The 14335-nt window shown below is 44.0% G+C and overlaps 1 protein-coding gene across 2 annotated transcripts in view; it reads right to left on the bottom strand.

Annotated features, from left to right (window-relative positions):
- The window catches only part of Rapgef4 (Rap guanine nucleotide exchange factor 4), a 287989-nt gene that overhangs the window by 45481 nt on the left and 228173 nt on the right, over positions 1-14335 (bottom strand). For both annotated transcript variants that reach the window (XM_032903483.1, XM_032903485.1), the window contains 6 exons: positions 14006-14066; positions 11966-12042; positions 11479-11625; positions 9291-9406; positions 4047-4135; positions 1744-1822 (listed from right to left, as the gene is read on the bottom strand). In XM_032903483.1, the coding sequence (XP_032759374.1) occupies positions 1744-1822; positions 4047-4135; positions 9291-9406; positions 11479-11625; positions 11966-12042; positions 14006-14066 (569 nt within the window). The remainder of the gene's footprint in view (positions 1-1743; positions 1823-4046; positions 4136-9290; positions 9407-11478; positions 11626-11965; positions 12043-14005; positions 14067-14335) is intronic.

Below are 14335 nucleotides of genomic sequence, written 5' to 3'. Positions count from 1 at the left end.
TCCTCACAGAGCCAGGTGGGAAGAAAGGTGTCTAGAGGGACCAGGTGGGGTCAATGCCATCAGCCATCCGGACTTTCCTGCCTCTGCTGAGAAGGAACTGGCACAGGATATGCAGGTCTCCTGTGGATGCTCTTGTTGGCTTTCTCTCTTCTTTTCTTCACCACCACCATTATCACCACCCAAACTCCTTGCTGACCCTTCTGTCCAGAGCTGCCTTTTGCAAAACAAGCCAGCCGTATGAATGCCCTTAGTCCCTCTTAAAGGGGAGAAGCTGATGGATAAAGAGAAGGGACACAAGCTACGTGCGGGTCTTTAAGCTATAAAGATGAAGACTTGGCCACTTTAACTCTCGTTTCCTCTCGGTTTCGCCTGTTTCAGGCTGACTGGCATGCTAACTGCTGAGAAAAATAAGTTGGATTTCAGTAGTGGTTTTTCTTTTTCTTCCAAGTCTCAAAGGTCTCATAACGATTAGCATGTATCGAGTGAAGAGATCCTGAATATGTTAATTTTACTTTAGAAAACTGAAGATGAACCAGGAAGAATACATAATATAGGTAAGACTCATTAAGCTCCCATTACCTGGAAATATAGTTTCCAGGCAAATAAACACCCAAATCTTACTCTTGCAGCTTCCTCTGAGTAATGCATTCAGCTCGAATCTCCTATCCTCACACGTTGTTGACTTCAAAGAGAATTATGGGTGAGCAAGAAAATGAGAATGAGGCAGGACAATTATAATTTTGAAAAAGGAAAACATGGCGACATTGATTGGGTTGCTCAAAAAAAAAATCTCCTAGAATATATTTAACTGCTCAAAAAAGGACAAAATGTTTTTGGGGTCTAAATTTTTGTGACTCTAGAAATAAAGCAGAATTGGAAAATACACTTTTATGTCTCCTCCAAAATGAAGGAAAAACTCATTCACAAAATTCACTTCTTTTGTTCAGTTTAGCACTTTGAATGCTTTACGATACCAATGCTGACCCATCGGTCGGTTCACACCACTATTGAAAAGTTGCCATAAACCAAACATACTCTTTGGTCTGTCTGGTAGGCGGTTCTTAGAATTTTAAGTATTGTATCTTTGTCTTAAGACAATGCAATGCAGTGAAAGTGACCAATGTGAGCCTCGCCTTCCTCGGAGGGTGGTGTGGATGTAGTCTGTCCTCTCTGACACTCAAGTTGAAATGTGACTGACACTGTAAGGATTTTAAGAAGCGGAAGGATCTTTAAGAGGGGAATTAGTCATGGAGGCACTGACCTCATAGGTAGATTAGTGCCTCTCTCTGAGGGAAAAGGCTAGTACCTGAGGGAGCTAGTGGCTTCTTACTCTCTGAGACTGTTAGCAGCTGCCTCCTTACCTTCCTGCTTTAATGACACAGTGCAAGGCCCAGATGCAGCTACCTGGTCCCAAGACTTCCATCCTTCAGAACCATGAACCGAATCAACTTCCTTTATTTTTTTTTTAAACAACCCAGTGTTGGGCATTCTGCTACAGCAATGGGGAAATGAACAAGGCACTGAGGCAAACTGGCTTGTACTTCATGCAGTTAGTAAAAGCCACAGGCAAGAAAAGGCAGACGTCTCCACGCCAGGGCAGATGCTGGCGTGTCAGAGTCTGATAAGACTAGAAACGACAGTACTGCCTGAGCCATGACTTACCGTGAGGAGAAGGAAGGTCGCAATGGGCCTACTCATGTGCAGTGCTTCCGAGGGCAGAGGCTTACCGTGACAAAAGGATATTGGGCCACGAGGGCGGGGCAAAGCTGGGTGTTTGGCATAAAAACACAGTGCATCATAACGAAGTCATTTAAAACCGAATCTGGAAGGGTGAAAAGAGAAATGACATTCCGTGACAGTCTCTAGGGCAGCACGAGGATGGATTCGGTTGTTCTGAAGTGTTCGTGTGGGTGTGTTCCTGCGTGAGGGTGCCTTCGTCTCAACTTAATGATGTGGACAGAGCTCGAGATCAAAATTCAAATTCTTAGGACAATGAACAAAACTAAAACATATAAAAAGACAGCCTTGCAAGGTGAGCCTAGTCACTTTAACCTCACATGGTTTTTTCTTGGCTGTGACTTTATGAATACTAGGTGAATATTTTATCTCGAGCTATCGTGTGTGTGTGTGTGTGTGTGTGTGTGTGTGTGTGAGAGAGAGAGAGAGAGAGAGAGAGAGAGAGAGAGAGAGAGGTAGAAAATGCCTATCAGAAGCAATCCTCTCCTACCTAAATACAGAAGAGCTACCCCCTTTTAATTCCTTAGCTGTTGCATGTAGCTTTTCTCCCCTTTCTCAGACATTTCCAGCTATTCCATGTTACTTGGTTTCAGATTTAAGACCCTGGAAAACATGTACTCCAAAATCTTAGTCCAGACCCTCCTGTCTATGTATGCACATGAAGTACAGGGGAGCCCAGACTGCTGGTCCCTCTGTCCTTGCTTCTATGCCACTACTAACTGTGTCTCTTGACATGGAAGGGTTTGTCTGAACTCTAGTTACTGGTCACCAGGGACACTTTTAACGACTAAACTCTTCATGGTATTTTCCTGAGTCTTCTTGGCCAGTGCCCCTGAAGCACTGAGCATGTGCTTAAATTCAAGTTGTTTGTACCTCCCCTTGTGTCTTCTAGCACATTCTAAGCTTCCGGAGGAAGAGAGAGTGGTCTGTTTACATCTCCTAACACAAAGCATCCATCTTAGCACCTTCCTGGGCCGATGAACAAATCCTCCCAGACTCGGAGCCTGGGAGCTTGGAGCTATGTCAATCATTCCCAGTTCCTTTGCTGCTTTGTAAGACTTCAGATAATCAATTCATAGATTAAGACACTGGGAGGAGATTAAGAAGTCAGTGGCAATGTACTTATAAGAATTATATAATAATGGTATCCCCATCCCGGGTAGATTGCCGAGATCCGTTGTTAAATGGATTTTGACCTACCACTAAGTTTCTCAGATAAATCTGTGAATTTCTTGTAGTGGGAAATGTCCCCCTGTGGAGGTCGCTGTGCTTAAAGCATTAACCCATGATGTTATTCAGAGAGATAGGCATAGGATTTTTCTTTTAAATTGGATGCCTGAACTGGCAACGTAACTCTGTGGTATAACACTTGCCTAGCATACCTGAGGCCCTGGCTCCCACCCCTAGAATCACAAGAAAGCACTAAGAAAAAGTTGTCTGTGAGTCATTCCTTCCAATGGACCCACAATGTGCCAATGATATGACCCTAGATATAGCTCACTTGTGAGAGTTTTTTGTTTTTTTAATCTTCAATTTTGCATCTTAAGAAAGCTTATGTTATGACATTATATGGAACCAGGGTCTTTTAAGACCCAAGTTAAGGTGACTCTAACTAGTGTTGGCTCTAACCAGTGACTGTTGTCCTTTAAAAATGGGACCCTGGTCACAGAGACAGCTATGCACAAAGGGATGAGCATGTGAAGACTCAGAAGGTGAAGGCCTTGCCGGCATGACGTTGGAGTGACACACAGAAGGGACACCGAAGATTGCAATAGACACCGGGAGACAGGAGAGAGGCATGGGGCAGATTGTCTATCACAGTCCTCACAAGGAAACCAACCCACTATCACCACCAGTTCCTCCAGAACTGTAGGGCCAGCGGGTGGCACTGTCTGAGCATTTGTTCTGCTAGAGCAGCTGGCAGTAAGCCAGCTCAGGTGGCATTTAGTTCACTCTGGACCGAAACTCCTTAACCACAGAGAGAACCATTTACTCTTGATGTGGGCAGCTATAAATGTTCTATGGGAAGAGACTGGGTTTAAATGGTGGCCTAAAAGATACTTTTGTGCGTGTTGAGAGGGCTGAATGGCATTAAAACAGATGCCTACAAAAGGCTAATGTGCTTGGATGAAACTCCATCACGGCTAGGGAAAGGCCGGTCTCTGCACCCCCTGGGGACACTGTAGCTGAATGCACATGGCACCCGCTAGGGCTGCCTTGGCAGTGTACACGGGGAGTCAATCAGGATTTCTCTCTCACAATTTTACCCGTGGATTCAGTGGATCCCAAAAATACTTCTGTGTGCGTACCTGTTGCTTCATTCAAAGATGGCTCAAGGCGTATTGTTTCTAGAAAATGCTCTAAAATCTTTTCAGGTGTTCCTGACATCACAGTATACCTGGACAGGAAGTAAAAAAAAAAAGACCATTAGTTTTTACAAAAGTGAGCACGCATTAGGAGAAACAAATCATATTTTTGAAAAAAACAAGATCCCGGGAAACCATACGGACTACTTGTGACTAGCAGTTTCCCTCTGGTGAGGGAGACCTCGCACCTTGCCTCAGCACACAAGAAGGCAGTAGAAAAAGCCAATAGAAGCAGTTACTAGAAATGCTCCTTTCCCTCCTCCCTACGTAGAAGCATCTGAGAGAGAGAGAGCAGCTCCCATGGCTGGAGCCGAGGTGCGTCAGCCTTATTCTAAGGGAGAGTGAAACGTTGTGCATGAACCTGAGCCAGGGCAGGGCAGGGAGGACAGGGAGGGAGGAAATGACAGCGGAGTGCGTTCTTTAGACATGGGTCACTCATAGGAAATGCCGGTGTCACGCTGGATTTCCATGCCGATTTCTGGAATGCTCCATCCTTTCCAACTCCACGCTGCTACGTGCTTTGGAAATGAGCTAATAATGATAAAGCAAAAGAAACCCAAACCCAAAGCCAACAGACCCAGGGAGCATGGCCAACAGGTCATAGATCAAAAAAAGGAATCTATATTTAACTTAGTCAATGTCAGGGGGCGGTATTAGTCATTATTTTGAGGGATGGATTCGGGGTACCCTCCAATCGACAAGTGCAAGCTGACTTTTAAGATTGAATGGGAGATAGAGTCAGAGTGAAGACGGTGGCAAACTGAGTGTCAGCTGTAGGTAGGCAGAACGCATGGAGATGATGTGGGTGCCAACAGAACTCAGTCTCGGCCTTCCTGCATGGCGGAGCGATGGGAAGGGGATATAACAAGGCAAAGAGCATTCTCTTGTGTTCAGAAAGCAGAGACAGAATCACACTCAGCAAACCCAGTTTCCTTCACCCCCTCACCTATGTGCTTTTCTTGCCTGCTTGAGACTATGGAGGTGGTCCTGCAGAGATGGCAAGAGAGCCTCATCGGCGTCTTACCTCCTGCCTGAGGGATGGATGGGAAGTGATAGCATATGGTCCCGAGGTCATGGGAACAGAGAAAGCCTAGCATCCCTGGAAATCGAACTCGGGGCAGTGTGCACACTAGGCAATGGCTCACATACGTGAACAGGATTCACTAGGTGAGCTGCCAGAGGAGGAGGGTATGGCCACATAAGTCAGGAAACAGGGTTGGGGTGTGGTGGGGGAGAGCAGTCTACACCTTTCTGGTGTTCACCATGCCCCCAACAATGAAGTCGATGCTGAATGAGGCACCCTGTCTGCTCATTCCTGTTAGTTAATATTGCCTCTACCCTGCAGGTGGAGAAACTGGTAAGCATCCAAGATGAGACCGTGTGTTTGATTTTGTTTGTTTGTTCAGCTGGTTGCTTCTGTTTTCCTATGCAGCAAGATGCTCTATGTGTAGAAGAGACCAGGTTTGGCTGCCAACAGCCCATTTTGGGTAGGAGATTTACCATGTAATCAGAAGCCTTCCCCTTCAAGGAGGCTTTGAAAGCAATTTTTATTTCAATAAGAGTCTAACTGCATTCCTTAACTGACCCCAGTTACTTCACGTGCTGTCTGGGTACCGAGATCCACAGGCAATGTGTCCGTTTGTCAGAAGTCTAATTCTGAAGCAGTTTGTCTTTATGCTCTGGTTCTCCTTGTTTGGATGTAGGTAGGGAGTTCCACCTGACCGCACAGACAAAAGACCCACGGGCAAGCCGCACAAGCTATCACCTCAACAGAGAGCAAGTGTCTTCTTTTAGGCTTTGCCTGTCTGGCCAGTCACACCCCACAGGATCTTTCTTTGGTACCTGACTCCCTCTAGTGGTTCAGCTTTGTGGTTTCCTTACCTAGCGCCATAGAACTCAGGAGTTAGGGCAGAGGACTCAAGAGGAAAAGAGGGCATAGAAATCTATGGATGGCCCCCGTTTTGCCTAAAACATCAGATCCTGGCTTTATGTCACGCCAGAAACAGGCAGGTGTCTATGACTTGAGCCCTTGCTATGTGGGGGTTAAGAGTGATTGCCACCAGATAGTGCAGCCTCTGTCAGTTTATGTCCGGCAGAAGCTTCTCCAGTTCTAGTCAGAAGTCACCCCACTTGGCTACATAGTATCAGCCAGGAGGTAGTCTTAAACGTGTGAGAGTAAATGTTTTCCTAATACCAGTCAAGTTTGCACGTAGAACAAAGGAAGCCAGGGCCAGGGGCGGAGGAAGGAGAAAGCTGATCTTCCTGTGAACAAGCTGGGAATACCTCAGCAGGAAAACTAGTCTAAGGAAAAAAACACGGCCCCAACATGAACAGGACAACCATTTCAAATTACTAAATTCTCACAACCCAGTGACTAAGACATCCCCCAAAGCAGGTATCACGGTAAATCCATCCTTAAAACCACTGACTTTACATCAGCATCGATGCCACCTCTACTGTTCCGTGGCTTGCGTGGAGTCAGGCAGTTTTCCAAGATTTATGTGTGCACATAAACTAACCTGGATTTCAAAGGAGTGGGGTGGGGAAGTACATCAGAAAAATAACATTATTGCCACCAACATGATGATGTCCTCTGAGTTTGAAAAGAACAATTTCTGCAGAGACAGATACCCTCAACTGTGTGTCTGTCTGCAGACACGGTTGTTGGTATGTTATCAAAGTTGATGAAAACATCAGCCATGAAATTTACTTACAAGCTCCCCTTTTCAGCTCCGGTCAGTCTGGGGAAGTGACCCCTTGAGAGAGAAGCTTTTCATTCCTTTGGGAGCTGACTTTGTGGTGCACTGTTTTTTTCCCAGTGCATTACACAAACAGCTTGCTACAAACTTGCACGGGTGTATTATCTTTAAATTATATAAGAAATTTGGACGGGATGGCAGGACACCAGTAGAAAACTAAAACAGTACTAAAATAACCATCAGACACAGTCTCTTCTCTTGTATCACCTTTGGCTTGACTTTTCATTTGAATTCATAAGGGGAGGGCACCTTGAACTGAAGACTTACAGAGAGCACAGGCTTTTGATTCTTCCCTCTTGTATGAAGAAAGAGGTAAAGGGAAGTCCAGGGCCTCTCTTGATCAAATGTTTCAAAGTTAAGGAGAACTATCCAGGTTTACCTTTCTGGATACCACAGTCTTCCTGAGGCATGAGAGAGTACTACAGAATGTAGTCATCTGCAAGACCATCTAGTTATAAATAAATCTTGGAAGTAGTGTAAACCCTCACACACAGAAAGTTGTCCTTCCACCCTCCTGAGCAGGCTAGAAGGTCAACTGCCCAAAAGAAAGAAATAAACTAACAAAGAGAATAGAGCAGGGCCATAGCTCAGTGGCAGAATACTCGCCTACTCCTATAAGGCTCTAGGTTCAATCCCTGGCGCAAAAGGAATAGCTAAAAGCTATTACTAATAAATGATGAAATCTGGGCGGTAAGTTTAGAGTTTTGTGAGTGAAAGAACAGATTTTTTAATACAGTCATTTTTAACGCCACCCCCTTTGAAATAATTGGTTTGCCGCATTTACCATGGGGTGTTGAGGATGGGGTGTTTTACCTACAGCCATCTGTCTGTAAGTCTGGTACCAGCATGCACACTGATAGCCAAACATGCAGCAGCCCAGACACTCATGCAAAATAGCATTGTATACTTCTTCCCTCATACTTAGATCTGCTCCAGATTATTGATAGTACCCATCCTTACCGAGAGTGAATGTAACATTAATAGTTGCTATTCTGTATCGTGAAGGAGTAACCATAGGGGTGAGGCATATGCCTATGTTCTGATATACATCCCCCACTCTATGACTACCTTGGAACCCATGCAGCATACAACTCAGCTTTGATAACATAAGCTAGGAAGAATGGGGAGCAGAGGTGTGGAAGGCAGTTACGCTGAACTTCCCTTTAAGGCAGTGTTTCTCAACCTGCAGGTCTTGGCCCCTTCAGGGGCCATCAGCTGTTTCATAGGGGGTCAGATAACAGATATTTACATTAGGATTCATGACAGTAGAAAAATTATAGGTATGAAGCAGCAACAAAAACAATTTTGCAGTTGGGGGTCACCACACCATAAGGAACTGTACTGAAGGGCTACCGTGTTAGGAAGGTTGAGAGCCATTGGTTTAAGGGGTCCCATTGGAATTCGAGTCCTTGAGACTCGTCGGTGACAGAGAAATGCCTCCATCCCTTAAACAGGGTTGTTGTAAGGATTAGAGAAAATTTACAAAGCATACTGTGCTTATTTAATAATATGTTTCTTCCTGTCTTCTTCTCAAATATGTTGACTTACCCAGATGAAAACATGGGAGTCATGGGCTTTTAGTCGAAACAATGGGAATTCATCAGTTTTGGTGAGCGCACTGAGAAAGGGAACCCCACTTTACTTGGCAACAAAGGGAAATGCTCTTTCAACATATTATCTGGTGATGCTTCTTTAGCAAACAAACATTCATCTGCTTTTCTTATACACAGATTGAAAATTAACTCCTCGCTCAAAAAATCGGCCAGCCCTGCTCTCCTAAGAGGCTCACTGCTAAGTCTCTTGTCTCATCGCACACGTGTTGGTACATTCCATGCAACAGTCTTAGGTAGGAAGTTACAGAAAAATCTGAAACTGGGCCCGGCCGCTCTGGAAATGACCTCAGTTAAACAGAAAGCTTGGGAAATGTTTGACACTGGCAAGGATGAGTGCCCGGGAGTTCCATGAGATGGCAATGCTTTCTCCTCAAAATCAGGGTCTCGTCTGTGTCCTCAGTCACTCTGATAGCAAAGGGAAAACGCTTTATCAGAAACCTCCCCAGGACATTCAGATACCATGGAATCTCATCACTGGGGCGGGTGCCCGGCACTGCCTGGCATGCCGACTGGCATTGTTCTCTTGGGGGTCTTCTCTTTGGGGCTATTATGGCTGAACAATATGGAGGGAGAGGCCTTGGAGCAGGACGATATTCTCAGAGAAATGGATGCATTATACGCTGCAAGATGTGTGATTAGTCAGGAGAGAGAGAGAGAGAGAGAGAGAGAGAGAGAGAGAGAGAGAGAGAGAGAGGGAGAGAGGAGTCATACATACTGCTATCTTCCGCAAAGAGGAGAACATGCTATTGTAGCAACGATGGCATGTGAAAAGGTTAATCATAGTCTGGCAATTATAGTGTTGGATGCAAACATACTTTTGCTGAGGCTGTGAGTTTCCTTGATTAGAAGCTCTGTTCCCTGCTGGGACCTTCTCCAGTACCAAGACATCTTGGTCATGTTCTTTAAGTCTGACTGTATTCGCCTCAACGTCCTGCAAACACAAATTATACCACATACAGATGCTGCCGTTCACTCAGACAATGACAGAAATTTCCAATGCTTCAGAAACTCATTTGGCGCTTGTGATGTTAATTGTCGCGTCTACAAATTAAGCCATTTTCAAAGTCAAGGGCTGAAACGGTCAGAGGGAGGACCAGATGAGGTTTGAAGCATGTGCTTTTAAAACTGCTTTTACCATAGTCTCAGAAAAACTCCAGAGGAGTCTGGTGTGGTGGTGGTGCTCTGCGAAGCCTCTGGGGGGAGGGCATGGAGCAGAGAATGGGGGGACCGGAGGCATTTATTCTTTCTAAAAATATGTGCCAGACAATACTGAGTTTCATCAGTCCTTTGCTATGATCCATAGGAGTGGCACCTCCGTGTAATTGAGCAACTGTTTTGTTTCAACCTGGACATGTGTGGGTATAGCCACGTTCGTGTTTCTTTGTGTGCACTCCTCTTCTGTGAGCCTGCATGCAGAAGCCAGGGGCCTACACCTCAACCAAGCTCCACCTTATTCTCTTTAGACTGAGTCTCTCAGTGAACCTGGAGTGCTCTGATTCAACTAGAATGGCTGGTCAGCCAGCCCCATGGGTCCCCCTGTCTCCGAGGTCCCACTGTACTTGGCTTTTTAGGTGAGTTCTGGGAATCTGAAGTCAATCAAGCTCTCATGATTACACAGCAAACACTTCGAGTCATCTCTCCAGCCCCAAGTAACAGTTCTTTCAAAGTCAAATTGAAATGTGTCCCAAGCCTTTCTCAGTTATTTTGAATGGCTTTCTAAATGTCAGTGATAAAATGGTTCAACTGTGGTGCTTCAAATCCTTTTTTTTTTTTTTTCAGGCAACCCCATAGGTGTAAACTTCAGAGTTAGTCAAGTTTACCTTAAAATACTTTAAATTATTTACTCTTAAAATTGTACTACTTTTTCTGAATATTTGATCTCCATTTTAAATGAAACCAAGTGAGCATCGAATTCCTATGATACATTTCCCTATATTAGTCAACGGTATAAATTTTATAATTACTACTATCATTATAATTATTACTGACAGGGTCTCATATGCCCCAGGCTATTCAAACTCTCTATGTAGCTGAGCCTGAGCTTGAACTTCTGATCCTATAGGCTTCCACCTTCTCAGTGCTGAGATGACCATAGCTGTGCACCACCATGTCTGGTTCATAGTGTTAGGGATTGAACCCAGAGCTTCAGGTATGCTGACAAGCACACAACCAGCTGAGCTACACTTCCAGCCTTCTCAGTGGTATGAACTTTATCTTTCTTTGCGTCATGACTGAGCATGTCAGCAGTGTTTCGAGAAGAGGCCAGGGCTTCAGGCAGAATAGAGAAAGAAGTTCACTTGCAAGGGCAGGGCCAGAGGGATCTTCTCTGGGATTTAACATCCCACACTCTTACAGATACCTTAAGCAGCTATAGAGAGGCTCTTCATCTGAAGCCAGCCTTAGGTGCAATTCTGCTGCTCTTTGACCACCCAAATCATTCACCTGTTTGCCAATATCCGTAACAGCTGTGGTTTGAAATGACCTGCGGTAAACCCCGTGAGTGAATATGCTTTGTGGGATAACCACAACAGGCATTAATTTCTATTAACAAGCACACGGGAAATCCAGAGTGTGTGATACTGTAAGACTGATTCACTTGGGAAGAGATGGGAAATGGACCACAGAGAAGACAGGGGGCACAGGGAGGCTGCCACTTCGCTGGATCGGAGGGTCAAAAAGGACATTAAGAAGGATCTGTAGGAGACCAGTGAGAAATACATTATTAGACTATGCTATCTTGCTAAGGCAAGTGCTATTGTTGTTCAGTCATAGGGACCAGCATAGGCAGAGGTATTTGCTCCAGGATAATATCTGATGTCTCCAGCTGGTCTCCAGAATGTACACCAGTCCACTAAACATGCCTGTTTCATAACAAAGGCCATTTGGGCATCTATTCGCCACATTCCTGTGGGATGAACAATCTACTCAAATCTCTCTCTTTTTTCTTTTCAACAAGGGGAAACATTGAATGTCCTTCAACCAAGCTTTACTCTCTCAACTCACCCTCAGAATCCGATTGAAGTCTTCCTTGTCAACTCTTAGGAAGTGACAGTTATCTTCCCGAAGAACAATGGATGCAGCTCGAGGAGCATCGTTCACCAGAGCTAACTTGCCAAAGTCATCTCCCTCATGCAGGGTGCAGACCACACCCTAGGGAGAGCAGAACAGTCAGGAAAAAAAAAGGGACCAAACACCCTCCTTCCCCTCCCCCGCCACCAAACACCGTGCCTATGAGTGGACTGCATTAGTGTTATAATCAGATTAAAATGCTTCATATTTCTTTCACAGAATAAACACAGTCAATGAATGACTCTGAGTGCAATAATTGAGGAAATGTATGATTAAAGATGAAATTATGTCTTTTCTACATGGAGTAACAATGCCATGGTAAATTTATTTGCAGCAACATTTGTTACTACTTAGAGCTACACTAGCAAATGGTGTATAATAAAGCCTCAAAAAGAAAAAGATACAGATAGATATATTATACCTTGCCATAAATGACTACATTCACAGATCCTTTCAGAATGATGTACCAGGAGGTACCTTCTTCCCCCTGGTTAAACACTAGACACAAAAAGATGGAGAGACTTATGACAAGAATAGAAGCACATCAATATAAATTACAGCTTATCAAATCATCACTTTCAGGTTCCAGAATTACGCATACATAAAATACAAAAAAAATTACCGGCAGATTCTAACTAATTCAGGTAGAATATTATTGTCTCTCTGTAGAACATAAAAGAACAAGAGACTGGAGTATTTGCTTTGCCCTGAAAGACAGGTTCTTACTGGGTATCAATTTACCAGCAATGCTCTTCTTCTTAATGGAAAGCAGGTCTCCCTCACAATTCACAAAGCATTGTGCTGTGGAAAATGGATTTTAAAGATGATCTGACCAACAATGTGAAGTTTGAAAACACGCAAATCAGTGCTGTTGCTTGTTGATAAATAAGTACTTATGCATACATTTTTAATTGGTTAGAATAAGAACCAACATATTCAGGGTACAAATCACTGCCGAGGAGGAAGGCAGAGCAGGCTAAAGGGGGAACTAGCTGGAGGACAGTTTCATTGTTTGGAAAGTATTTAAACTGTAGAACAAACAGGCTTGTTTTGATATAAATAAAGTATTTTAATAATCTGTTTCCATCCATTTAAATATCTTACAGTACAGTGGGAACGACTAGTGATCTGAATGAAGCAAATGAACAGACTAATGAAAATGAATTAAATAAAGGAGAATTAAAGAGACAAAGAATCAAAATTATACAAAAAGTGATCCCGAAAGGCAAAAAAACAAAGAAGAAAGAAGGAAAGAAAGAAAGAAAGAAAGAAAGAAAGGAAGAAAGAAAGAAAGGAAGGAAGAAAGAAAGGAAGGAAGAAAGGAAGAAAGAAAGAAAAAGAAAGAAATAGGTTTCTTGCTGACAGGTATCAGTGCTAGAAATAGTGTTCTTAATGACTGGGGGGAAAAGACATTTCGAGATACAATGTTTAAAGCTCATTTTCCTCTTATAACTTGTATTTTTTATTTATTTTTAACTATCACAATGTACCTAACAAAGAGAAAAAATTTCTAAAACATATCCTCTGGAAGTTTGCTTAATTGCTGGGGACTAACAAAGTACTCTATGTGTCCCTGGATTTGGCGTCCGTTTCTATCTAGCCACACTAGTGGGAAATCAGCATCAGCGATGCTGCATGCATCTATTAATGTCTGAATTTCTTGTTTCCAGATCTGATCACAGAACTGAAGAACAAGGTGAATTCTAGAGAGAGGCCCCATATGACTGTACCACTGACTATGTGAGTCTCTGATGACTGACACTAAATGAGTTTCTGAGGCAAAGAAATCCTCTTGGGCTTGGAGCCCATTGTGCAGGGTGAAGAAAACCAGGAAACACAATACTTCAAACAGAATAGTAACAGGAAATTTCGAGAAATTAGTTTTTTGTAAATAAAGCCCTTTTTAGTGACTGAGTTTCAAAATTGCTGTGTAGCCATGGATGACTTTGAACTTTAAACTCTCCCACTTGCCTATCCGGAGAGCCCTCCCAGTTCCATCCCCTCAACCCCCCTCCCCTCACTGGGTTACACAGGGCTCAGCATAGAACCTAGGAAAGGTTTCACACTTTAGGCAAGTGCTCTGCTCACGGGGCTATCCCTCAGTCACAGATTAGTTCTTCTAAATCCACAAGTCGAAATGACATCACTACATGGAGGTTACCACCCAGAGCTCTGCAGGAAGAGCAGAAACTTCATTCATTCCACCCGCTTTAGACACTGTTGAGTCAGTGGGGGGGAGAGAGCCTGTAGGACACAGACCGGCAAGTACATATGTGGTGCTCGAATACCCACCAAACTTCAGATTAACTGACCCAAGCTGGAATAGTTACCAGTCCAGAAAAGCACAAGTGCCAAGTGATAGCCCGCCAGGTCATGGTGGAGCCAATAGGGAGCATATAGCATTGACATGACCGGCAGGGGGCGTGGCCAAGCAGAGTGCTTCAGTAGGGCTCGCACTTACACACAGTTCCTCCTTTGGCGTGAGACTCAAAAATGAGAACACCCGCTAACTCCCGTTTCACCTAGAAAAAAAGAAAGAAAAGAAAAGAAAGAAGTGTGGGAAGAAAAGGTACAGGAGAAGGGACTTGTGTTTTGCGTGGGTGTCTGTTAGAGGGGGTCTCAGGCTCACCTTGAAGTTATCGCTCACCTTGCTTATACAAATTCCTGTCATCCAGAAGCACTTTCACTAGGCTTGCTACTTGGATCTTAAAGTCTATACCAAAACTACTGTCTAGACAAGCTTATAACAGTTCCCATCAGGCAGACCCCTTAGGGACATTTAGTTATTTTG

The sequence above is a fragment of the Rattus rattus genome, chromosome 5 (assembly GCF_011064425.1).
Source record: "Rattus rattus isolate New Zealand chromosome 5, Rrattus_CSIRO_v1, whole genome shotgun sequence".
Classification (NCBI taxonomy): domain Eukaryota; kingdom Metazoa; phylum Chordata; class Mammalia; order Rodentia; family Muridae; genus Rattus; species Rattus rattus.
The sequence above is the reverse complement of the archived record's forward strand: the minus strand, read 5'-3'. Positions and strand labels throughout refer to the sequence as shown.